Below are 26,390 nucleotides of genomic sequence, written 5' to 3'. Positions count from 1 at the left end.
GATCGCTCTGTCTCTCTGTTGTCTACATTTTTCTCTCCTTTGCTCCGTTTCTCCAAGTGAGATTGGGATTTCATGTTGCTACGGACTGTCAACTGCAGAGCAGAAAAGAGTCCAAGCCCTGCCGAGATCACATTTGAACCAGAAGAGATAGACAGAGGTAGCAAAAGGAAGATTTGTGAGGTCTTGGAATAAGCAAACGAAGTCACCTGCTCAGGGTCACTCATTAAATCAGCCTCTTCCAAGTCCTGTCCTCAGTCATATAAGCATGCTTTCTCCTGGATTACACCCACCTCTGTATTACCTAAGCAATTAATTTTTTCTCTTCCTACTCCCATGTGTCTGCTCTTGCCTATATAACCTTTTCTCCCTGAACATCCAAGGCAGGGTGAGCCATTAGGCCTGGACCCCCACCTTGTATCTGGATGTACATGCAAGGAACTTGCAAACAGAAGGAGAGAAGGCATATTACCTCTGTCTATGGCACAATTTTGACCATTTTTACTATCCCGGTTCTTCTTCTGGCTTCAGTGATGACACTGAAAAATTGGAGAAAGTTGCAAAAAGAATCACGAGAATGATTCAAATCTTGGAAAACTTCCTGTGCAGCGGAGAGACTTAAGAAGCTCACTCAATTAATTTTTTCCAAGTCAGGGTGAAGAAGTGAATTCATCACAACCCAGAAGTACCTATGCAAAGGAGAGGTTTCTGGTAGTCGAGAGATCTCTAATTGAGCAGAACAAGGCATAACACGATTCAGTGGCTGGAAGCTGAAGGCAGACACATTCAGAGCAGAAAAAAGGTACAGAATTTTAATCTTCAGAATTAACCTTTGGAGCAATTTAGCTAGAGACATGGGAGATTCTTGCTCACCTGAAGCCTTTAAACTAGGAGAGGATCTTTGTCTGAAAGGGATGCTATTGTCCCAGTGATGTGAGTGATGCGGGGACTGTGGGATGGATTCTTTGGCCTGAGCTGTGCAAAACGGCTGCCGAGATACTCATGGCTCCTTTGTGACCAGCGGAAAGTTTTTTGTGTGCATTCGGCCACGGGGATGTTGTTCGTCTTGAGATGCCGGGATAGACCTTTCCATTGGGTTCCTGTGCCATTTTGCTCATCAGTGTGTTTTCATGTAGGACTGATTTTTCAGAAGAGGTGTGAAGGGCCTGGGGAGGGTCACAAAGCTGAAATGCTGCTCCACAACACAATGGTGCTTGCAGGGATGCTAAGGATGGAAACATCCTACCAGCTCAGGAAGACCTCGACAATATTGGCCAATGGATGATTCTTCTTTGATTTCTCCAATTTAAAGCAATGGGGCTTTTTCCCCATACCCAACAGGAGACTGTTCTCCTCTAAATACACCCTCCAGCTAGGAGGTTATAGCCAATAGGCAGCCTTCCCATCTCTTCTCTGTTGGTCCTAGTTAGGTGCCCACGATCACTGGTCAGTAAGGCTACGTGAAATTTCACCTGGCGTTTCGTTGTGAAGCTGTTTCGACGCGTTTTGAAGAAATCAAAATGAAGCAAAAGCCTTTGAAACGGCTTCAAAATGAAACAAGGGTTTCAAAACATTTTGAATTTTGAAGCCAGGCTTACTGGCTTCAGCACCGGTCCCAGCCGTCAGCACCCAGATCCTGTCATCTGGCAGGCAGATCGGACACTCGTCCGCACCCCTGGGAGGGCTGCGGGGCTGTGCTGGAGTCCTCCTGGGGGTGCAAGCTCCCGATCTGCCTGCCGGCTAACAGAAGCCGGGTGCTGCTGCCTGGGGCCAGCGGGGCTGGGGCAGGCCAGCTCATGTGAGGACCTGCTGCCCAATCCTGGCGTAGGGGAGAGTCCCCGCATGAGCTGATCTGCCCTGGGCCCCACACCCTCCTCAAGCCAGCTCTGGGGGCCAGGGCAGGGGCAGATCAGCTTATGCAGGGACCCTCTCCCACCCTGGGATTGGGGCGGCGGGTCCCCGCACGTGCTGATCTGTCCCAGCCCCGCTGGCCCCAGGCAGCATCAACTGGCTCCTGGGCAAATCAGGCAGATCTGGGAGGGGTGCGGAGGCTGTGCCAGAGTCCTCCCAGGGGTGGGGGGTGCCCCCGATCTGCCTGCCTGCTCCATTTTATGTTTCCCCATAATAACCTATGGGTGAAACATTAAAACAGCGTCGAAATAGCGAAACAGTTTAGATGAAAGGAAACAGAATGGTGATTTTGAAACAAAATGAAACTCGAAACAAAACACTGTTTCCTCGAATTGGCGAAACTGGAGTCGAATGGGAACGGTGCTGCTTCACACAGCCCTACTGGTCACCATTAAAAGCCAACACTGGTACACAGATGACATCTGTAGAAATGGGAATCCCTGTGGGATGGGTTATTAGCTTTCGAGCTTCAGAGGCATTATCCAACCACTAACCAATGTGAAGAGGGAACTTTCTGTCAGGTTGGGTTATCCTATACCAACTTTTTACTGGATTTCTTATACCTTTCTATGCAGCAGATGATGCCAAGTTTTTGGACCAGGTGAACCTGAAATCTGGTCTCATTAGGCATTCCTGTGAAGTGGCTGAATCCTCAGAAAACACAGTATGGCAACTCGAAGCAATCACTGACTTTTCTGTGAAGTTCTTGAGATGGCCAATGATGTCAGCATAGGTGAACAGAGCTTTTCCAGACCTCAAAATACATCGGTCCAGGGTTGAGATCCAGCTTTGAGGATGCTCCCATGTTATTTTATTTTAACCAGCTGGCTATCCAGTCCTTACCTTTTTTATTCCCGTGTCCCACCGGGGTGTTGTGAACAAAGGCAGCTCAGCACATGACATTCTTGCTACACGCCAGTTAGTCTGAACACCAGCTGAGCACCTGTACCTCCAGGATGCTGGCAAGCTGAAACCTCTCTGAGCACATAGAGATGATCTCCCAGCTTTGCCCCTCCACCCTCTGGCATCGCACAGCTTCTTCTCCCTGCACTGAAGATGCATCTCTGATATCAGAAATTTGTCACAGCTGGTGAACCCCTCCCTCCATTTCTTACACCCACCTCTGCTTTCCTCCTGGTCCCCTTGATGTGCCTCCTTCCTCTACTGTTACTTTTATGCTCCACTTTCACTCCAGTTATAACTATGCTGCCTTTATTTTCTGTAACTCTACAAGCACTGGACCTACCTCTGCTAGCTTTATGCTAGCTAGCGCAGGCATTGGGAGCTGTCTCTCTCTGAAAGCATGGAGATCAGCATAGGCTGCTAAACCTGGCTGAGAAGTGGGGTAACTTAACCTGCAGTGAGCTCTGTGTTGCTATGACCAGACTACTCTTTGGATGCAAGCTAGTCAGTTTAAAGCTAGCTTGGGCATGCCTGACTCCACTGCAGGTGCCAGGCTTCTCCTCATGTATTCTCCATAGCACTGCACTGCAAGCTGGCCAGGCATCCCTCACTCTCAGCAAACCGATAAGCTTCCATCATCATCCTTGCGATGCCTGGGCACAAGCCATAATCTGCATTTGGAGCAGAAAGTGTGTCGGGAGAGACCAGGCTGGGCGGGGGGACGGTGTCTAAATGCACACGTGTATGCACGCACCCAGATGGAGTGCGGGGGAGGAATTCCCCGCAGACTGGCATGTCCTGTGCTAACAGCGTGTGTAGAAACAGAGTGTGTAGAAGATCTGCTGAACTGGCAGTTTCTTCAGGATAGGAAAGTGTGGCAGCCTGGAGCGGAAGCAAGCTGTGACATGGGGGTGGGGAGGATGGCTGGTGACAGGGCAGAGAGGAGGGAGGCAGAGAGAAGCTGTGGCAGTGCTAAAGGGGCAGGAGGGAGGGCACCTGCTGCTCTCTAACTGGAGGGCAATGCCATTTCAGCTTTGATAGCCTTCCACAGGAAGAAAACTGGGCAGAGGGCACTACAGGAGCGATGTACGGAAACACAGTATGCACACACACTGCATGGGGTGCTTTGTAACATGGCCTGTGCACGCTCTGCAGGAAGCAGAACTCTTCTGGTGCAGGGTGGTTGTTAGCATGACCTCAGTCGTTGCTGAGTTGGCGTCAAAGGGACAAGCCCACCAAGCCAAGAGCATGGGGGGCAACCTCGTAGCTGCCTGCTTAGTGACCACATACTGCATTGCCCATGCAGATACTCTTCGTGGCCTGTAGCTGAGCGCTTATGCTGTCATTTACCATTAGGCCCCTTCTGAGCACCTTAGAAGCACAGCCTTGTCCAAGTCTCCCTTTCCTTGTCTCCTGCCCACACCCTCACTTGCACGATCCATCGTCAGATTCTCACGCGTTCTTATCTCAACTCTGCCTATGCACCAGCTCTGCAACTGCATGTATACCGTACAACACTGAGCTAACCCAAGCACTCCCGCAGGGCTGGCAACCTCTCTGAGCACCTGGAACTGCTCTTGGCCAGAGCAACTGGCCAGCTGCAGTGGCATGGAGTAGCCACTGCAAACCTTCTTCCTACAACAGAGGCATTTACTGTATGCCGTGGCAGTGTTAGATGTTAATAGTGCATTTTTGGGTGAATGTCCATGTGGTGGCCTTCAATGGCAAGGGGAGGTTGGGCAAATTGACTCTAGCTTAGGAGATCCTCAGGACCCTGGTAGGACTCCTTGATCTGAGCAAGACTTACCAGTGTCTTGTAGTCAATCTGCTGCCTGATGAGCTTGTCCTCACTCAGCGAGTATCGGGCTTCCCCGGTGATGGAGTCGATGGGGCCCTTTTCCATCTGCTGTTTGATGGCGCAGAAGAGAGAGAAGAGAGGTTCGCCGGCACACTCCTGCATGGAGACAAGAGGAACAAAAACCAGGTGATGTCCCAAATACATCATGCCCCTGAGATCAGCCAGTCCTGATCTTCCAGGCTGAGACTGTAGTTTTGTCACATCACAGATGGCCTATTTGGCTGTGCTCTCTCCAATCTACCAGGGAGCTCTGGTGGCTCCAAACTTTGGGAATGCAAGCATCCCAAGTGCCGTGGTGACCTAGGACATCAGTAGGCCAAGATGGTGCATGACGGCTCTAACCAGAAGCTGGTTTGGGGACCTGGGAGCAGAAGACCTGAAAGCCTGAAGTGCCAAAATTAATCAATATATCATCAGCTGAGAACCACTGTCTTATCCTACCTGTACAAACTGCTCTAGAAAACAACCAAGGTGACCATGGCCAGGTGCAATGGACTGAAACTCTATCGTCAAGCCTGGTTTAATAATTTCTGCAAAGACATTCTCCAAGGCACGCGTGAGCTCTGATTAGAGCAAACTTTTCTGGTCTTTAAATGACTCCAGATGTTGGGCAGGGCATGCACAGAGGGTTTTGCCTTTAGTCAGGGAGATAAGGCCAACTAAAACCCTCAGAGGTCGCAAAAGACCTGAACAGTTGGAAACTTGCCCACCTTGGGGTCTCCTGGAAACTGCTGTGCATCAGGACTGAGACTCCCTGGCAGGATAGTAGGAGGGAGGCTTGCCCTGCAGCGCCTGTGCTGTGTATGTGTTTCATGCCTGGAAAGGACTGTGGTCAGCAGGGCTGTCAAACAGATGCATCTCTGCCTCGAACCAGTGCTACGTTCTCCTCCTTGATGGGACAGACACACCAAGCTCAGCCTTGGTCAGAGCCCTGATCGTAGGATCATAGAGAAGTAGGTCTGGATGGCACCTCCAAAGGTCATCTAGTCCCACCCCCTGCCTGAGGCAGGATCATTCTTATCCAAAAAAAATCCTATACAAATACAAATCCCTAACATCTCAGTAAAACTTCAACACAAGACATGATGCCCTAGCCTGCCACAGGTAAAGACGAGGAACCATGGATCGTAGGACAGAAGGGTTGGAAGGGACCTGACAATACGAGATCATCTAGTCTAACTCAACCAAGGCAAGATCAATCCTGACTAAACTATCTCAGCAAAGTGTCTGTCCAACCTGCTCTTAAAATTTTCCAGGGATGGAGATTAAACCACTTCTCTAGATGCCTGTTCCAACACTCGACCACCCTCAGAGTCACCATGTTCATCCTGATAGCCAACTTGACCTTCCTCTGCTGCCATTTGGAGGCATTGCTCTTAGTCCTGTCCCCTACAGCCACAAAGAAAACCCCATCTCCATCCCCTTTAACATCGACCTTCGGGTATTTGAAGAGTGCTATCAAATCCCTCCTCAGTCTTCTCCAGACTAAATAACCCCTTGCTCTTTCAGCCCATCCTTTTAAGTCTTGCTTCCCAAGCCTCTAATCATTTTTGCTGCTCTCCACTGGCCTCTTCCCAATCTGTCCATATCCTTCTTGATGTGTGGGGTCCAAAACTGGACATAGGTGAGACCTCACCAGCACCAAATAGAGCAGAAGAATCCCTTCCCTTGATTTGCAGGTGACACTCCTGTTAAAACAGCCCAGGATGCTGTTGCCTTTCTTTGCAATGAGAGATGCTGTTGGCTCATATTCAGCCTGTGGTCCACTGTAACCCCCAGATCCTTCTCTGCAGTCCTGACAGGAGGTCACTGCTCAGGGCCACCTCTCTGGGAGCTGGGGCCAGGGCAGAGCAAGGCAGTGCAGTGCTGGTTTTGGGCTGGCTAGACAAATCACTGGGAAGCTTTGGGCCTCTCTGCTATGGAAAGGGCAGCCCTGCTGGCACTAGGTGTCAGCGCTCCTGCTCCTGGGCATCCCCAGGGCTGGCAATTGTGGCCCAGTGGGGAGAACTGCACAGGGAATTTCCTTTCCCATCCAACCATGGAGGCAGATGAATGTGGGGACAGCAAGCTAGAAAATTAGCACATGCACAGGCACAGCCTCAGAGGGATAACGACCCCTGCCTGGCGGTGACACTGCACTCCTCTTCCTTTTCACCCCATTCTCCATTTTCCATTTGTCCTTCCTCCCCTCCCTGCTTTTGCATTGCCCCTCCCCAACTTGCTCAGTCTTTCCCTTGGCTTTCCTCTTTTCTGCTTCCATCCTGCCACCCTCCCACCCTTCTGCGGCACTTCTCCTCCCTTCCAGCAATTTGTCCCCAGTCAATGAGCGAGGTCATTTGCCTCTGGTGTAAATCCTGGAGAAAACAAGTTAATAATCTGAAGCAAAGTGGCCCCTTTCTCTGTTCTTACACCTGTCTGCCACTTAATTAGCTTATCTGCCAGCAGCATATTGCTTCCGTGTGCCTGTCTATTGCCCTTATCAGGCCTGGGTTCGGGCTAAGGCAGGAAGACAAGAAGCTGAGTGAGGGAAAAAAGCCTATTACAAAAGCAGAGCTTTAGCAAGTCACCTCCTTCTATCCCCGCCTTTCAGATGAGAATGGGAAGCTGAAATGAGAAGCCACTGAAATTACCTTCCAGGGACCTTCAAAACTTTCCTGCTAAGAGAACTGGGGCTCTGAGAAGCTCAGCAGACACAGGGCCAGCTAGATGCCTAGTCTCTAGTCTGGCCAGGCATGGCAGCAAGGCTTAGCTCTCTACTAGATGGGCATGAGTTGTGAAGCTCTGGTGGTCTAGCTGATGCATGGAGAGTTCCCAGTTAGGTTTAATATGAGCAAAAGTCAGCACTGGTTTGGAAACCCCTCCATGGGAGTCAAGGCTGGAATACTACCCTGGGTTGAGGGCCCCAGAGGCAGGCATGCTGTCTCTATTATTTTCATTTTGTTATAGCCCAAGGGATTAGTGTTATGTTGTAGTTTAACCAGGTGGTTTTGGGATGAGGCTATAAGGGGAGGTGGAGGCCTCATTAGTGCCCAGAGAGACACAAGCTACAGGGCTGGAGAGCCCAGCTCCAGAGGAGCACAGCTAGGGAGGAGATTGATTAGAGCCAGTGCCGCAAAGCCGAGCCCAATACAGTGGGTCTAAGCTAGATGGCCCAGCCATGAGTGGTGCCCCTGACAGAGCTAATATGGGCTGGAGCCCCAACCAAAGTGATTTGGACACCTGAGGTGGAAAGAGCATTTCAGGAGGTGAAAGAAGCACTCTGTCAGCCCCTGCTGCTATATACACTGGATTCATGGTACAGATGGACTCATCAAACACAGCCATTGGTGCAGTGTTAGTTCAAAAGGATGGAGATTAGGAATACCTGCTCGCCTATGTAAGCAGAAAATTACGCCCCCCTGAGAAGAACTATGCCACAGCAGAGAAGGAGTTTTTGGCAATCAAATGGGTAGTAGAAACACTTCGGTACTATTTGTGGGGGTGTAAATTCATCTTAACCACTGAATATGCCCTGCTGCAATGGCTGCAGAGCATGAAGACAGACAATGCAAGGCTAATGAGGTGGGCTCTCAGTCTTCAGCTGTACTGTTTTGTAGTGGAACGCAGTCCAAAGACCCAAAACGTGAGTGCTGACTTCTCATAACAGTAGGAGGAAGAGGAAGGTTTGGAGAGGAAGAAAAAACCCCAGACAAAAGACAAGGGGCAGAGGTACATAACAGGGAACCCTAGCCCTGTTACTAGAAAGCTGAGTGGCCCCATTAAGGCCACAGTTTTCACAACCTGGTAGCAGAATAGGGGTTAAGGGAAGCCCTGCAGCTGGCCAGGGGAGAGCTAAGGCCAGAGCTACATAAGCCCCGGGTTGGGAGGCAGCCAGCCCAGGTGAAGGCAGAGTGTGCAGCTCCTGAAGGCCCCAGAGCCTGGAAGAAAACAGCTGTGCTGGCCAGGGTACAGGACACAGCACCTGGAGTGAAGAAGCCCAGGGTAGGCAGGCATGCTAATTCTATTATCTTTACTTTGTTATAGCCCAGGGGCTTAGTGTTATGTTGTAGTTTAACCCGGTGGGCATGATATGAGGCTATAAGGGGAGGTGGAGCTCTCAGTGGCTAGAGGGGGACACTTACAGAGCCAGAGAACCCAGTGCCAGAGGGGCACAGCTACATGGGGCCAGGGCCATGGAGGTGGGAGGAGATTGATTAGAGTAGGGGTAGGCAAATTGGCTTATCTGGCTGGCAGCTGGACTCCATTTCCCAACAGCCCCTGCCCACATGGCTGGGGCTGGTCTCTATGGAGACCCCAGCCACAGCTGCACGGGAAAGCTCTGGCTGCAGTTGCCATGGAGACCAGCCACAGCCGGGCTGGAAGTGTGCACTGCAAAGCAGGGACAGGGTCCTCTCCAGAGCCACTGGGATCTGCGATGGGGGCAGCTTGCTCCGAAGCCAGGGCAGAGCTGTGATCTGTAGCCTGAACACTCTGGGCAGGGGTGCAAAAGCAGGGGATCACCGCTCTGCCCCAGCTCCTTGCAGTGATAACAGCCTGGTCTGGAGCAGGGGCAGAGCCATGACCCCTTTCCTGCTCACCCATGCCCAAAGCATACAGGCTACAGATCATGGCTCTGCCCTGGTTCTGGAGCAAGCTGCCCCCATTGCAAGACCCCAGTGGCTCTGGAGCAGCCCCCTGCCCTGCTCTGCTGCATGGTTGCAGCTGGTCTCCATGACAACTCCAGCCTTCAGCTTTCCCATGCAGCTGTGGCTGGGGTCTCCAAGGAGACCAACCCCAGCCATGCACAGGGGCGGCTGGGAAATGGGAGTCCACTGCCAACCAGATCCGGGCTGTGGGCCAAACTTTGCCCATCCCTGAATTAAAGCCATTGCCTCAAACCCGAGCCTGACACAGTGGGTCTAGGCTAGATAGCCTTTCTACATTAAAGGGGCAGAGGCAAAGTTGGCTGAGACCCAACAGAGGGAATAATACTCCTGCAAGGTATGGGGCACAGTGAAGGGACCAAAAAGGCAGGAGCTCCTCACCTCTGGGTGCTCTGGAGTGAAGACCCGATCTGGGAACCCCATGGGGCAATCGCCCTTTTGAGAACCAAAATAAACATCAAGACGTGGCAAGCGAGAGAAGGGGAGCCTGTTCCCAAAGTAGAGTGAAATAAAGAGGACACTGGGGTGCCACCGGGAGTCCTTGACTGCCCTGGAAATGGTCCCCTGTTACACCCACCTCCCTGCCAACCTGCTTCAGGCCTGGTTAGGAGGCACTATTGTTATGGGTGGAAGATGAGGGCCAGTCTCTATAACCTGTTATCTCTCTGGCTGTTCTGCTGGCAAAGATGATGCTGGCAGTTTTCGGATACTGATACCTGCATTAAGGGAAGCAGAGAGGACTCATCCCAGATAGGCCTGAGAGCCTCAAGTCAGCACTGTGCTCTGGCCAAAGCAAGAGGATGTTGCTTGGAGCTTCTCTTGCTCCAAACAGTCAATAGTTTGCACTATGACCTGAAGGGTCTATGACCAAGGTGAAGGTCAGAAGATAAGTCTTGTATGAGAGAACAGTAAAGAGCAGTAGAGGCTTTGTATATGTTTGCTTTAACAACCTCAGTAAGAGGAAACCTCATCAGCTACTATGGTCCCAGGAAGCTGCCAGTGAGGAAAGGAATCATGAGTTCTCAGTGATGGAGGCTGACCTCACCTCAAAAAGGGCTCTTCTGTTCCTGAGTGCAGACTTCCTGCTGCACTGAGTTCCCCCTGCATGCTGATTCCCCATCCTTCTTACACTAGTCCCCCAAACTCATCTCTGCACATGGTCCACACATAGAACAGCAACCCATTGGACCCTCTGCCAGCATCCCTCACCACCACGCTGCCACCTTCTCCATCCCCAGACAGTCCTCACACCAGCTTGTTAGGCCAGGATAAAACAACTGCCTTCATGTACATCCTCTTGTCATGACCCGTGACCTTTTAATGGCAGCAGCCCTCCTTTCTGGCATGTCCAAAAGCACTAGCACCCTCTAAGAGCCAAAAACAATGTATGAATGGCACAGTCTGGAGTCCAAGCATGCCACCTCCTCTTACCTTGAGGAACTTGTAGAGCAGGAAGGTGAACCAGTTGGTGAGCATTTTCTCTGCCACGGACTCTGTCCTAGAATCACCACAGGAAGAGAAAGGGCATGGAAGAGATGGGTTAGTCATGGTGTTCAGCCCAAAGGTTCATGGGGCATTTTACTGCCAAGTGCAAGAGGTGATGAGCACACAACAGGAGTGTTTGTGGTGGCTCCTGTTGGTCCCACTAGGGCAGCAAAACAGGCACTGTTTGTTCCTTGGAAGAAGCAAAGCGAAGCAAAGATCAGGCTAAATCCAAAGCAACTAGGATCTTTATCCAGGCATCGGAGGACTCAACATCTTTTTCTGGTGGTTCAAGGAACCTAGTTAATTCTCTTCCCACTCTACTGAGGTCCTTGGACATCCTGCTTTGAGTTCAAAGGGGAAGAATTACATTTTTAAATACTGGGGTGAATAAATCCTGGATTTCATGCAGAAATAGGGAGATACCAGAAACGCCCAACAGGGCAGGCTCCAGGGTCCAACTGCACCTCTCTTGTACCCCAACAAAAGCCTGGCATGAGGTGTGACCATCAGGGTCTGGTCATACTGGGTGTGGGGGGCCTGACTGGTATGGGTGTGGGGTTGGTATTTGGACCTGGCGCACAGGACACCTGAGTCCCAATCCCTGCTCCTACCACAAGCTTACAGTGAGACCACTGAGTCCCTCTGAGTCCAGCTAACCTGATGGAGCAGGGGAAAAGCACACTCCTGTTGCCCAGGGCTGCTGTGAGGGTAACAGCAGGAAAGGCCGGAAAATGCTCAGGACCACAGGACTGACCCATGGGAGGAAATTCACTGGTTACTATTCTTTGGGCAGTGGTGATACCTGCTGACTGTACTGAAGGTGATAAAAGGGAAAACTCGTGGGGCAAAGCCTGAGCCCAAAATCCATCAATATTTAGTTCTTACTCAGGCAAAAACCCATGTTGATTCTTCAGTGGGAGCTTTGCCTGAGTGAGGACTGAGGCAAAACTGGGGGCCAGTCACATTGGCATAAGCAAGTGGTTTAGTTAGGGATGATCCATCCTTGAGCCAGGGGCTGAACGTTCGTGAGGTCCTTTCCAGCCCTACTTTCCTATGGTCCTATGATGCCAAGCTTTGTGGCACCAAGGCAAGGATCTGTGGCTCCACATGGCAAGAACAAAGCTTGTTTCCAGTCTCTGGTCATCACAGGCCCAAGCTTGCTGGAGTGACAGCATTTCCATGTCACCGCTAATGCATCCTGTTTGCTCGTGATGTTTTCTGATGCCCTGGCCAAGCTGTGACAGCTTCACCCAGTGCCTATTTGCGTTTGCTACTTGGTTCTTGTGCATAAGCACGAGGCTGCTGGCTCTGGAGGGAGAAGACAGCAGACCAGGGTCTTTGCTAGCCTGATTGTGCATTTGTATTCTGGCAGTGGTCTCAATCAAAGCAGAGCCCTGCTGCTATGGCGCAGAGAATAGGAGACTGCTTCTTCCCACTACTGCTTGCTTTAGATTGAACCCTGTTTCCACTACACTTCCACTGTTCCCAGAGTCACTTTGTGATCAAACTGGGGGTGAGAGGAGCTGATTTACCTGGTGCCTGCACTCCCAATCCCATCTGACCCACGTGCATCCTTAATCCATTCCCTACGATGCAAGCAGAAAACAGGGCTGCAGATGGTAGACCCTAATCCCTGTCACTCCCAGCTGCCCAAGAGTCTCCATGCAGAGATCCTTCCTTGCCAATCAGCCCCTTCGCAGAGCCCTGCAGCCCAGTGCTGACTCACTGCACCCCAACAGACTGTGAAGTGGAGGGTCCCACAGCTGGGAGCTTACACACTGCCTTTCACCAGTTGGGTTTGCTGGCTGTCCCACACATGGCCATGATCGATCAGCATCATACAGCAGGGTGCTCATGTGACCCACGTTCCCAGCACGTCCAACAGCTTGGTGCTCCTTGAGTTTGTACAACTTGTGCCTAGTACAGTGCAAAGGTCACAGAGCCTGGGGTGCTTTGCATAACTTAGGTCACACAGCACAAGTCTCTGAGCCTCCACTGCCGCATGTGGACTGATACCTGCTGGGCAGCAGGCACCTGCGGGCAGGGCCTGTCTGCACCGTACAGCCCTATGCTCACAGCATGTCAGAAGCTCAGCTCTGCTGTGACAAAGGCAAATGCAGCACTGCCCATCCTGAGCCCATTTTATCCAGCCTCTGCAGGCATGGGGCACAGTGTAGGGATGGTATGGAGCCATGCAATGCAGGGCTTTCAGCATTTCTTGCGAGCTACAAGGCAGGAACCTCCCTCTGCTCTGACTGATGCTAAGGAGCCAGGCCTGACATCCAGGCATTGGGGCTCACCAAACAGGGGGTGAGGGGCACCATTTGTGTATGTGGGGTGGAAAAGGTGAAGTTGGCTGGTCACCCGCCATGGCTGCTGGGCCTCAAAGACAGCTTAGCCTAATTCGAGAGCTGAACCACCCCAAGGACTGGCATTCAGGATGAACATCATGGGGCTCTGCCTGGCGGCAGCCTCCATTGCAGAAAGAACCAGCCCAGTCCCTCTGCCAGTACTCCCATGCCTGGCACTGGGGAGGTGGCTCCTCTGTGCTCTGGCTCCCGTTCCCAAATGCCATCCTCAAGGATGGAGGGGGTGGCTTAGGTTGACAGAGAAAAGGAATGAAGCCCTGAGACGACAAGAAGGGAGAGCTTGGGAGACAGGAGGAGCAGGACCAAAGGTAGAAGGGATGGAGTGAGGTGAGAGGAGAGACCAAGGGGAAAGGAGTCTGTGTGAGAGCAGGAGACTCAGAGACAGCAGCCAGCCTGCCTGGGTGGCAGTGGGAAGATGCCAGCCAGGCTAGGATGCTGCTGCAAGATGACTACAATCACTCCCCTTTCTCCTGCTGCTCCACAACAGACAGTTGACCAGGTCAAACCCTCCCTCTCAGCATGGCTTACACCTCCCTCAGAGCCCCCAGGGAACACAGAGCCTCTCCAGGGACCAGGGGCCAGTCACCAGTGGGGGGGCTGTTCTGCATTTGCCCCTGCACGACGGTGTACAGAGTCCTGTGCACGGCCTGGTTTGAACAGGGAAAAGTCAAGCAAGTGCAGAGCTGCTGGGGGGGAGAGCTCGGAGATGCCTTTCCACAGCACATACCCCACCTCCCCAGGCGAAGGGAAGTAGGCACTGCCCAGACACAGCAGCAGCAGCAGGGCCTATCAATTCAAGTGATCCCCTTACACGACTGATCCAACCCAGTCTCCTGCCCCTACTCACTGTGCCCATTTTCACAGAAATGCTGCATGCAAGTGGGCGGGTGCAGCACTTTCACACCTGCAGCACAGGGGAACATCAGCTTGAAAGTACCTATCAGATCCATGGATACAGGGTTCGCAACACAGCTCATGGGACCACTCAGCCTTTAGCAGTGATGGCTGGGATAGGACTCACAACCTTCCTCTCCTGCAGTGGGCTGCAGCCCTGTCACTGGAGTTGAGGGAGACTCTCTGTGTGTCCATAACTCTGCAGGGGCTATGACACACAGAGGAGTTCTGGCTCCATCCAATAGAAGACGGTGGTGAGCACATGCTTACGCACAAACAGACACACATGTGCACACTGACCCAGGAATGTCAGACTTCTTGATATATTTCTGCCAGGGGGACATATTTAGCTTCTCCACCTTTCCATTCATCATAAAGCACCTTTCTAGCTCCCCTGGCTGTAGAGACATCGGTCTAGGTGTGACCCCAAGGTAAGCCAAGCATTGACGGCTGCCTGAGTTTGCAAGTCAAGCCTGAAGTGCTGACTCCAAGGTGTAAACTCCTCTGTCCCTATCCACCTGATTAAAGGATCAGGCTAAAGCATCAAGCTCAGCATCAACATTCATTATTAATCACTGATCATTGGCATGGCTGGAGAGAGGGGAAGAGTGAAATCCATTGGATACTACACCTTATGGCAGGGGGTGGGGAAATTCAGAGGTAAGGACAAGAGGAGACTTGCAAAGATAGGAAAAGGGACAGGGAGGGGGAGGATGAGAAACAAAGTGGTTTAAAGGGCACAGATCGTTGCAGGGTGCCATTGCATGAAGATAAACCAGTGACAGCCCAGAACATAGTGAATGGCTCCTGCAGAGACTGTGTCCTGCTCTGGAGACGCAAGTTTTCAGTGAAAACCACTCACTGGTGGCAATGGGAGATCTGCTCTGCATTGTCCTGCCCTTTCACCCCCCTTCGCGAGCAGGATCGAACAAAATTGGGGCCTTTCCACTGGCAGAGACCGTGGCCTCTGCCCTGGCTCATGGGGGGCAGTGGTGCATGCACACATGCCACTATGTGATTTCCAGCCCAGTGACAACTCACCTCCTCAGCAGCAGCTTGGGATGGTTTTTGCTCTCCAGGTTCTTGTCGATGAGGTCGGCCAGCAGCTGCTTGAGGACGTCGGTGGCGTACTCCAGCTTGCTCTGCAGCACGGTCATGATGAGCGAGGCCACATTGCCACGGTCCCGCATGGAGAAGCTGCGCTGGGACTCCAGGGTGCGGATGAAGGACAGCAGAAACACCTTGTTGTTGATGAGTTGGGCAAAGAGCTTCAGGCCCTTCTCCACCCGCTCCTGCCGGTAGCCAGGCACCTGGTGCAAGGAGAAAGGAGATGTCCTTAATGCCAAGACATTAACTAGCCCTCAAGGAGTCTCTCTGTGCCACGTAATGACTTCAGAGCACGGTGCCAACCGTGCTTGACCATCCCATTCTCTACACCTAGCACCTACCAGCCTGGAGCTGCCCATCCCTTCTCATACCACTCATTGCATGGGCTCATCCTGACCAGGCCCTCACCACCCATGGCATGCAGCTCATCCCAACCCATCCCTGCTCTGCCTCATGCCACAGCCTCCCCACTCAGACAGGGCTTTCCCCCACCCAAGTTGATGTGCTAGGACTTCAGGGCACAGAATTTGGTCCTGAGCAGAAGGCAGGATGGGGATGGCAGAAGGGCTTTGTTGGTCCCCTAATAATGCTACAAGGAATCTAGAACATTAATTATGTCCATCGCACAGGTGAGGTACCCTTCTATTGCACGGAGGGTCCTTTAAGGAGGCAAGAGGATCAAAGTGGGCGATCACAAAGGTAGAAATTTAAGAGTACACTTAGTTGCATGTTAGGAAATGGTGAGGTGATGCTGTTATTTCTCTCTCTGTCCCTCTGTGAATACTGTGCTCACAAAGGTGAAGAGTTAATGGCATTGATTAGATCCAGGCAGAGGGTGGAGGATGTGTGCTCTGCAAGGTTACCCCCTGGGGCAGCTTCCCTCGATCCTGACCTGAAGCATGTATCGTTGTTCTGGATCTCAGTCGTGACCGGCAGCACCCTGACCTGTGCATACCCTCCACACCCTTGTCCTGTGGACTTTGCTTCTACCTGGAAACAGCCCCTGCTACTCCAGTCCCAGGGACTCTGCCAATGTGCCTTTGCCCTCCCCTGAAGCAGCCTCTGCTCTTCCAGTCCAGCTCTCCTGATGAGTGGCAGCTTCCCCTGCAGCACTCATTGCTATTCCAGTCCTGGGCTTCCCGTGGAGCCGTCAATGCAGCTCAATGCTGACCTCCACCCCCCTGCTATTTCCTTCTCAAGCTGCTTGGGCTCCCTCCTTGCAGCATCCCCTGCTGTGCAGCTCTTGCCATCTGCCCTGCCCCTTTGCCCACAGTGTTACCATTCAGACCCTCTCCTGCTCTGCACCTCAAGCTTTACTTACAGCAAGTATGAGTCCAGCCTAGGTCCTGACCCACAGTTCTGCCAGGGAGGATCTGCACCCGAGACCCGGGCTGCCAATGTGGTACCAACCCACACAGCTATACCAATCCTTTCAGCCACTTTCCCAGCTCTACCAACACCTTCCCTGCATCTTCGCCCCCTGCTATTCCTGGACCACGCTTCATCAAGAGGTGCTGAATAACCTCATTCAACCCATCCACAAAGTACAGACATGGGCACTAGGCAGCAACCTGCCAACTCGCTCTCAACTCCTCAGAGATCTCTGCTGCAACAAACCCATCTGCAGGACAGAGCATCAAAGCAAATTATTGACACCGAGGCTTCAAACAGTGGCAGGAACCAGGATCTAACTGCCTGGCTGGCGTGGGGCTGCCTTAAGGAGTGTTCATTTTTGCCGGAGCTTGCAGATTGCCAATCGAGTTGTAAAGCAATAAAGAAATAAATAAGCAATGCAAACAAACCATCAAAACCCTCCCTGATCCCAGGCAGCAAGGTAATAATTATTCCTAACTCACTCGCTTGAATGTTTAATATTGTCTACCCCCGGGCTATTATGAAGCAGCAAAAAGTTTATTTCTGCCGGGTATGGAAGCAGTTAATTAGCAAGCGTGCTGGCAAGGGGAGGCTGCTCAGAATGGGCCCCGCGTTGGGCCTTTTCCCAACAATTAGTTTCTATAGGGAAGCCTGGGCTGGCCGGACCCAGGCCTGGTGCGCACTTTCACTTCACTCCTTTTAACTCTTGCTTGGCTCTGCAGCCAGGGAAGCAGGTGGGAGCCCAGCTCTGGCTTTTTGAAGCAAAGGGGGTTGTTCTTGAAAGAGCTGCTGGTGTCTAGAGGGCAGGGAAAAAAAGATGCCTGTACTGAAATGATGGTGAAGTGGGCGGCGGGGGGAGGGAAGGCAGAAGAAATGGTTCAGTTTCTAGGGATTGGCAGCAAAGGAAAGGAAAAATCTGTGTGTGCGTGTGTGTGTGTGTGTGTACAAGGGCATGCATACATGCATGTGGGCATGTAGAGGGGTATGTGTGAACACATGTATATGGGCATACAAGGCTCTGTGTGTGCATCTGCATGTGTACACGTCTAGGATTCTGTGTGTAGGGATGCATATGTGTAGGGGCATAAGTGTGCAGGTGGGAGCACATGTGAATACCTATATCGGATGGGCAAAATCCTATGCTCAGCTCCCCTCAGTGAGGCTTGCAAAACCAGAATTGGCCTCAGGTGCACAGGCCTGTCTGGGCGAGTGTGTGTGTACAGCGAACACTATTCTCTGCTCGCACTGCAGCTGCCTTAGCTCCTCTGCATGGAGCAGAGCAGAAGGAGCCCCAGAGTGAGTCCATGCTGCAAGCACATGGCTGCTGTGGAAAGGGAACAGCTGCCCCAGTTCCTGGCAAATGGCATCAGAGATGCCCCTGTACTTACTGCGGGGCATGAAACAACTGGTCTCTCCCACCCTTGGCAGCAGTGGTGCTTTAACAGTGACTGCTCTGCAATTACATTGCTCCAGGCTGCAAAGAGCACCAGCTCCATCCTCTTCGGCTGCTGTGCTGGGTCCAGCCTGTGAGCGGAGCTGCCAAAGCACCTCAGCCCTGGCCTCGGGTGTTCCCTATATTAACCCACTCCTGGGCCTCTCCTAAGCACACAGCCTGCCAAATTTTTGCCGAGCACCTTGCCAGCGCACGCCCTGGTCTTGGCTTGCAGCACATTCCTGCTCACCCAGCCCGGTTCCCTGTAGCAGAGCCACTGGCCATGCCACCTCTGAAGTGGTTTTGCAATGAGGGTGGATGTTCATATGGGACTGGTATCAGGCATACCGAGCTTATTAGCACCGGTGATGTAACGCAGGCTGCTCTGGGGGCACAGCGGCCCTACCCGCCCCCTGCCACCAAGGTGTTCAGTCTGGACGATGTTGGAAAAAACACCGAGAGCCTGAGGCCCTGTTGCGAGCAAGTGGAATTACACTGAAGGCTCCTTTGTTAGGACAATGCTCAGCAGTTCCAGAGCCTGGTGCACGTGTTAACAAAATATCTCCTCTGGGTGCTGCCAATCATTTCTGAGCCCTGCTAAAGAAAGACAGGAGCCAGATGCCAGGGTACACTGTGCTGTGGGTATATGGCTCTGTGGGGGTCCTGTCGCATGGATAGATGTACACATTCCTTAGATAATTCACATTGGTTACTAGGGGACAGGGGATAGGTAATAACCATTTCCCTTTAGCAAAAGAGTACCCCAGGATGGATGTGGACACATACCATCAAAACTGGTGTAACCTGTGCCCAGAGGTTCAGCCCAGAGTCTTTCCAGGGTAACTCTCCGTGAGACTGGGAAGTTGCCTCAGTTGATGGGTTTGTATCATCTGTTGCCGACTGTTTTGCACTGATGTAGGGCTGATTACACCAGCATAAATGTTACGCCTGTCTGTGCCTTGAGATGGTAATGTAGCTTAATGCCCTAGGGAAAGAGGCTGCGCCCCACTGCATTGAGCTCGTGTGACGCACAGCCTGTTGGCATTGCAATGGTGTCCCTTCCATACTGGACGGGATGGGAAAGCACAGAGTGAGCAGGTGGGATGAGATGTTCATTATTCTCTTTCTTACCTCCAAATCCCTCAGGACAGGGTGGTCTTCAATGCCTGGGAAAAGCACCCTCATGGTGTAGGTCCGGTAATCGAGGAAGGGGATCCCAGCACCATCCAAATCACTCGTGAGCTCGTGAATGTCCGTTTGAAGCTCCGCAAAAGCTGAGACAAAAACCCACTTGCATTACACTGCTGCCCTGGATTTGCACCTTGACACTATCTGAAAAGAGCTGGGCTGCCCCCCATGCTGGTATAACCTGTACCAGGAGAGGGAAGGAGGAAATAAATGGATGGAGAAGGTGGCAAGGTAGTGGGCTGAGCATCCCCCCCACCTGTCAGCTTCTCTCCAGGGTCTGATGACACACAAAGTCTGCATGGGGTCAGACACTGAGAAAGGGGTTCAGCTAATCCAGTTCTCAGCATGGTTTGGCCAGCCAAAGGAAATGCTTTGAACTGATCTGGGTCTAAATCAGAACCTAGGTTCTGATACTCTCAAGCCTAGAGAAGCTAAATCCGTGCCTCGCCGGGGATCAGCGCCTGCACCGGGCACGAGCACCCTGAGCACCCGCCTGGTGATGATGCCGGCAGTGCCATGTGGAGGAGTGCGTGGGGAGTCCCTACGCCCCCCACTCTCACTCATACCCCGCAAACCTCACACACCCACACCCTGCCTACACAACCCCACCAACATACATCCCAACCTACCTTATGCCCCTCCACCGCCATACCCCTTCACAATCCCCCCCACACCCCACCATACGTACACAGGCCCCACCATAATCACCCCCCCACACCCCATCATACACACACACACTCCTCTACCATGCTGACACACACAAACACCCCCTACCATATATATGCATGCACACCCCTTACCATACACACCCCCACCATACACACGGAGACACACACATACACTGCCTACCATAAACATACATACTCCCACATCCCCTACCAGACACACACACCCACACCCCCACCATACACTTACATACATACCCTACTATACACCCACACATACCATACCATACACATACTTCCTACCATACACACTCACTCCTGCGCCCCACCATACATACCCCCACCCTCAACCACACCTCACACTCCACCATACACACACAATATGAAAGTGCGATACTTTATTTTTGAGTGTCTATGCAATCAATCCCTTCTATATACAGTACACAAACACAAATCATGACAAACATTTTTTGTAATAAAATTAATATATATTATAGTAGGTGTTTGACTTCTAGTTAAGCATGTGATTTGGTTGTTTTCTGGTTCAGAAATGGCAACCCTCCCCCCCATCCCAAAAGAAGTATTTGGGGTGGAGAGACACGGGGAGGGATTTCTGGTCAGGGGTTAGGGGGTGGGATGTCCAGTCCCAGGATAGCTACCGGGAGGCGAGGCAATTATCAAGGGACAGGGCTATCCATGCGGCCCTCCACAGCTCACCAGCCAAAAAAATTGTCCGCCCCTGCTCTACCTGCTGTGACCTGCCGAATGAGAGGAGACTCTTTGGCCCCAGGGCCTCTCCTCTCCTCTCCCTCGTACCTTCCTTGCATTCCAGCGCCACCCTGGACTCCAGGTTGTCCATCTGCATCTGCAGCCGCTTCAGGGTCAGGTCACTCTCCCGGGACTTGCGTTTGTAGGCAATCAGCACGGCCACGATGAAGATGATGAGCAGGCCCCCGGCCACAGCAATGCTGACGATGGCAGGCAGACTGAGCGGGCTGTCCGGGGAGATGTAGACCGTCCCAGGGGAGAACTCCATCCCTCCCACCCGAGCCTAGGGGGAAATCAGGAGAGAGTCATGTCAGAAAACCCCAGACTCAGGAGCTCCCAGGACCTCCATCTGTTCCTCAGTGACTGGGAAAGTTATACCTGTAGCAGCAGCACCTGAGTTGGGCACCCCAGCTAGTCTCACAAGCTAAACAGGACCCTGAGGTGCTTAGGGTCTGGATGCAAGACAGCCCCAGGGTGCTGCTAGAGGTGACTCTAGTGATTCCTCTTGAGCTAGGTCTCTTCTTCCTGAAGAGGTACCGAACCCAGCCACCCAGCACAAAGCTAGTGGGAGGGTGAGATCTTAAGCATCATTGAACAGATGCACCATCCACTTACAGGCTGTGTCAGAAAGAGCTTTCCTAAATCTCTCATCTTAGTGCTTCACCTTCCCTTCTCTGCATCTCCAAGCAAATTCACCCAGTCCTCTGCCCCTGCCTTTCATTTCTGCCCTCCCCTCCTGAAACTTTCTCTGTATCATAGAAAATAAAGGTTGGAAGGGACCTCAGGAAATCTCATCTAGTCCAACCCCCTGCTCGAAGTAAAAACCATCTGCCTTGAAGACAGTTGGACAAGATCAAGGTCACACTGGTGCAAAACCCTGCTGTTGCCTGCTTCCTTATTCTGAGGTCTCACTGTACCCCGCCATGCTTAATTCACTGTCACAATACTGGGGGGAGAACAGCCCCCCCCCTCCATTTTTGCAAGACCTGGGATGTTCAGCGGTTTGGTCCATGGCATATTAGGCCCCAGAGATCGGACAGTTGATGCTTATCATCACCGTGACACTCGTGTGGAACGCAGTGAGTACTAACTTGAGTACCAGCAATGCCAAGCTGCATTGGCGAAGGCGTTCCCCAGACCCGCGGTTCCCCACGTAATCCTGCTTTCACTGCAAGGAACTTTCTGCCTTTGGTTCACAGCCCAGACACTGTCAGAGCAACAACCCCGAGCTTGTAGATTGATGACAAATGTATAACTCACCCTTAATACTGATGCTCACTAAAATATTTAAGCACTGTCTTCCTGCATTTCGAGTGGCATCTCTTGTTTGATTAATTTAGGGCTTGCTCCACTAAATTGACTGGAGATTGGGTTTTTTTTCTATAGTGACAAGAGAATACCCACGTCCTGTAAAGAGCCGATTTGATTCCCATCCTCACCAGTTCACTGGGGTTTATTTGTCAGCCTCTCTCTGTCTGCACCTTTGCTGAACATGTTGCACTCCAGAAGAGTATCGGGGAACCCATGATGTCATACCCTTGGAGTTCGCACCGAGAGGGATCCATTTCACTTCACTAGTGCTTCCCTTGCAGGATCTTAATGTGCTTTACAACTGTGAGTTAATTAAGACCTGCAATAATATTCCCATGGGGCTAGCAAGGATTAGCATCTCCATTTTACAGACAGAAAATCCAGCCCATGGAGGTTGAATGACTAGTCCAAGGTCACACAGCGAGTCAAACACAGAAGCCAGGACTTGTCACCTCAAATTCATTGCTCTGACTCATCAGAAAACAATCTCTCCTCAAGTAACCCAATATTTTATCACCATCAATCTCTGAAAATCTCTCTTCACAGGAATGCAACAATCCATATAACCAGCTGCGGGGGAGGACTACATCGATCAGGGCCAATCAAAAACATTGATCATCAATATTTGTTGACAGTGGCCATGTCTAACAGTTGGTTGGCTTGTCCATGGTGTGATGTCATTTCTACATTCATTCTCTCTATCAATAAGGTTGTAATATGAAAAGGGATTTTTCTGCCTATTTTGCCATCACCCCTTGGGACTGCAGTATGCGAATGATTGAAAAGAAGGGAAAAGAGAAAAAAAGGAAAGACAGTCATCACAGAGAAAAGAAGAAGCACAGTTTCCAAGCTCCCAATCCTATTCTTTTTATTTCCTCATAGTCCCAGCTAGAAATAATAAGAAAAAATAGTATTTAATCATGAAAATAGCATTGAACTGTTTAGCCCCACAACCCTGCAGCCAGTGCCCTGCACTCTCTTCCTCTCTCCAGAGACAGACTTTAAGCCTTTCCATGCTGATGGTTGCTGCAACCAGTGCTGGGCACAGGGCTGACCTGCCAATGCATGAAGCCACATTGGACGAGGGCATTGGCACCGTACAGCTGGCACTGTGCAAGAGATATGGGTTTCCTCCAGAGGGTATCCCCAAAAACAGAACAACTAAATTCAGGGCCAGTCTCCAATCTGTGAATGCTGTCAGTCCTATTCCAGGGCTGGCGTACTGTGCCGCAACATATATCCCCACGCTCCTGGCGGTAAGATCCCACCTGGGGAAAGTCTCATGTCACGGCCTCACTTACCATCACTTTGTGCCGTCCAATGAGATTCGGGGACTCGCACAGCAGCTGCACATCCGACACTGTCACTGTGCAGGGCTTCTCCCCGACCAGCACCGTGTAGTTCAGCTTGGCGTTCCCTCCAGCCACGGGAGGGATCAGGTTCTTGCCCTAGTGAGAGGAGCAAACCCACACATGCATCAGCAAAGCATTACGTGGGTCTGCTCCTGCAACATGACTGCCATCCCTAGACAAGCCCTTTTTAGCTCATTGCTCCCTGCCTTGCCCTGTAATGTAGATGCAGACTGGCACAGATAGGTACAGGCTGCCCTGCTACTGCCTCTCTGGGATGATTGGGATGCATTCAGGCAAGTAACAGTCCCCACAAAATACCCTTATATGTGCCAAATGGATGCATCATTGGAATGGGCAGGTGGGCATTTGTGCGTGCGGTTACTGCTTTCCACATGAATCACTTCGAGGCGCTGCGATGGACACTGTTCATAAAGTGCTCTGACTTCTGGCAAGTCTCAAAACACAAAGGGGCTGTTTTTGGATCAGCTCAGCAGTGAATGAAAGGCCTTTATAAATCCAGACAGAGGCAAGCTGGGGTGTCCTAATGGCCATATTGTCAAGTACTAAAGCTGTATAGGGCAGGACTCTCAGTTGCTATAAACCTAATCTGCACATGAGGTTTGCAGAGAACAAGCTCACATCTGCTCCGGTCATCGTTAATTAATGGGGCACTCCAGGACGCTGGCGGGTGCTGCCAGTGCTGTACCTAGGCAAACTTGTAGTATCGAGCCCCACTTTGCCAGAGATGATGATAATAATAATCGGACAATGGGAAAAAAATTACCATTTTTGGGCCCCGTTTCTATCCAGGCCCCAGGTAGCCGTCCAGTTCGCCCATGCCTCTGTCCGCCCCAGGTGCTGCGCTGTGATTAGGAAAATGTTGGAGGGTGCTGGGTTGTGATTGGCACTGTGTTAGTAGGTGTTGGGCTCCGATTGGTGGGTGTTTGCTGTACGTGGGTGCCTGGGCTATGACTGGTAGGATTTTGGTGGGTGCTAGCCATGTTTGGTGATGTGACCACAATGCTGCGATGGCTGAGATGTCTCAGCAGTGGCAGCAGGCGGCAGAACAAGGAGCAATGGGCTCAAGTTGCAGCAAGGGAGGTTTAGATTGAATATTAGGGAAAACTTTCTCACTAGGAGGGTAGTGAAACACTAGAACAGGTTACGTAGAGACATGGTGCAGTTTCTATCCTTGGTTTTTAAGGCCTTGCTCGACAAAGCCCTGGCTGGGATGATCTGGTTGGGGCAGGGGGGTGGACTAGTTGTGACCTCCTAATGTCCCTTCCAATCCTAATTTTCTATGATTTGATGTCACTGGGTGCAGTGCTGTGACTGCTGGGATGTTGGCAGAGCCTCTCTTGTGTGTGGAAGAACGTGTGGACGCGTGTAGGTGGTCTTCTTGGACTGGTGGGATGTCGGTGGGGACCTCCGCGTGACTGGTGCAATACTGGCAGGTGCAGCGATTTGAACATCAAATGCATTTCTAAGAGGCATCACCATTCTCTGAATCTCCATCCCTTTCCCCCACACCCTCACCTTCAGTATGATGGGGCTTCCCGGCTTCAGTTCCAGGACTCCTGCAGGGTTGAAAACCTCAAACACTGGGTTGGGGTAGTAGGTGAAGTTGGTTTTGTTGAGGATCAGCAGGGACTGCACGTTGTCCAGGATGAAGCCGAACTCTTCTGGGCGCTCAGCTAGATCAGACTGGTAATTGGGGTCGACCGCCAGTGCTGGAGCCTGGCAGGTCATCTCGGTGGAGTTCTGCACCTCACAGATCTCGAGGGAAGAAGCCAATATGGACTTTTAAGATGAACCCACTCGACCAAACACTTTACAGGAGAATAAAACCCATTCCGCGACAGTATCTCACTTCACCCCTACCTCCAAGAGGGTCGCCCTGCCTGGGGTACCATTGTCACTCCACATCTACATCCATCCCTCTGGAGGGTACAATCAACTAGACTGCAAAGGGCATGGAAATCCCATTCTTCTTGTAGGAGGCTTTGCTGTCTCAGGGCTTCTGCTTACGTGGCACCTCCTCGGAGAGACTTCGGTTTCCAAGGATGCCAGTGCTAGCATCCTGCATCAACCCTGATTTTTCTTCACCTCTGCCTCAATGCAGAGCTGCACCACCAAAGCTACAGCTCCACCCCCACTTGGCTTCCCTGCTTTGAGACTTGCTCCAAATCTGCATCTGACTGAGAAGTCTCATCTTACCAGTAGCTTTTATCTTTATTACAGGCTAGATAATGCACTGTCCTAAACTGTGGGGCTCTCCAAGTCTGGCTCCAGAGGACAACCTTGTGTTTACAATCCTGGATCAGGACTCAAGGGAGGTGGGTATTTGGTGCTTGGTTTTGCCATTCACATGGTCCCCAGATAATGTTGAGTAAATCACTGATTGTCTCCATGCCTCAGTTGCCCATCTATAAAATGGGTCCAACAGCAGCTTTGCTCTCATCTGGTTGGCATGTATGCACCTCTGGGCAGTGTCTGTCTCTCACTAACTCTTCAGAGAGCAATGAGTCCAGACCTCTGTGGGCAGTATGGTACTCCCAAAGATCATCATGGACCCGGGTCTGTCTGTAACACTCCTCCCTTTCCAACTTCCTTTTCCCCATTTTTTGCATCCATTGCTGCTAAGGAAGGCTTCACTATGGTGGCTGGCCTCAGACAGGGGCTAGGAGTGGTTTAGCCCAGATTGGTGCACAGGAGAAAGGTGTCTTGGTGCCTAAGAGATGCAGAAGATGCAACAGGCCAGCCTCTTCTCACTGGGAGGGCTCTGACCTAGCACCAAGAAGCCCAGCTTCGTCCCACAACCTGCTCCGTGGGAGGGCTGTGAACTGCTCACCTGAATGGGTTCAATGTTGCAGGGAGCATTGGAGCAACACATTACCGGGCTGTGTCTGGTAGGTGCAACAGGGTCAAAACTATACACCCAGTTAGAGCCAGAGCTGCTCCTGGAGATGGGGGAAGCAGTGTCTGGTTCAAATTCTCCTCTCTGCCAAGAAGGTGCCTTCCACACCATCAAGTGGGCCAAATGCTGGACCACCCATCAATCTAGATGTGGCCTTGTCTATACAGGGAGAAAGCATTATAGGGCCCATCTTGGGCAAAGGGAAGCCCGGTCAGT

At 51.7% G+C, this 26,390-nt stretch overlaps 1 protein-coding gene across 1 annotated transcript in view; it reads right to left on the bottom strand.

Annotated features, from left to right (window-relative positions):
* The window catches only part of PLXNA4 (plexin A4), a 533,592-nt gene that overhangs the window by 49,203 nt on the left and 457,999 nt on the right, over positions 1-26,390 (bottom strand). Inside the window, exons 18-24 of the mRNA XM_090041550.1 lie at positions 24,794-25,033; positions 23,207-23,353; positions 20,643-20,877; positions 19,105-19,247; positions 15,102-15,370; positions 10,744-10,810; positions 4,619-4,765 (exon numbers count right to left, since the gene is read on the bottom strand). Of these exons, the coding sequence (XP_089897676.1) occupies positions 4,619-4,765; positions 10,744-10,810; positions 15,102-15,370; positions 19,105-19,247; positions 20,643-20,877; positions 23,207-23,353; positions 24,794-25,033 (1,248 nt within the window). The remainder of the gene's footprint in view (positions 1-4,618; positions 4,766-10,743; positions 10,811-15,101; positions 15,371-19,104; positions 19,248-20,642; positions 20,878-23,206; positions 23,354-24,793; positions 25,034-26,390) is intronic.

The sequence above is a fragment of the Crocodylus siamensis genome, chromosome 4 (assembly GCF_052110815.1).
Source record: "Crocodylus siamensis isolate JL-2025a chromosome 4, ASM5211081v1, whole genome shotgun sequence".
NCBI classification, from domain to species: Eukaryota; Metazoa; Chordata; order Crocodylia; family Crocodylidae; genus Crocodylus; species Crocodylus siamensis.
This window is presented reverse-complemented; position numbering and strand designations above follow the sequence as displayed.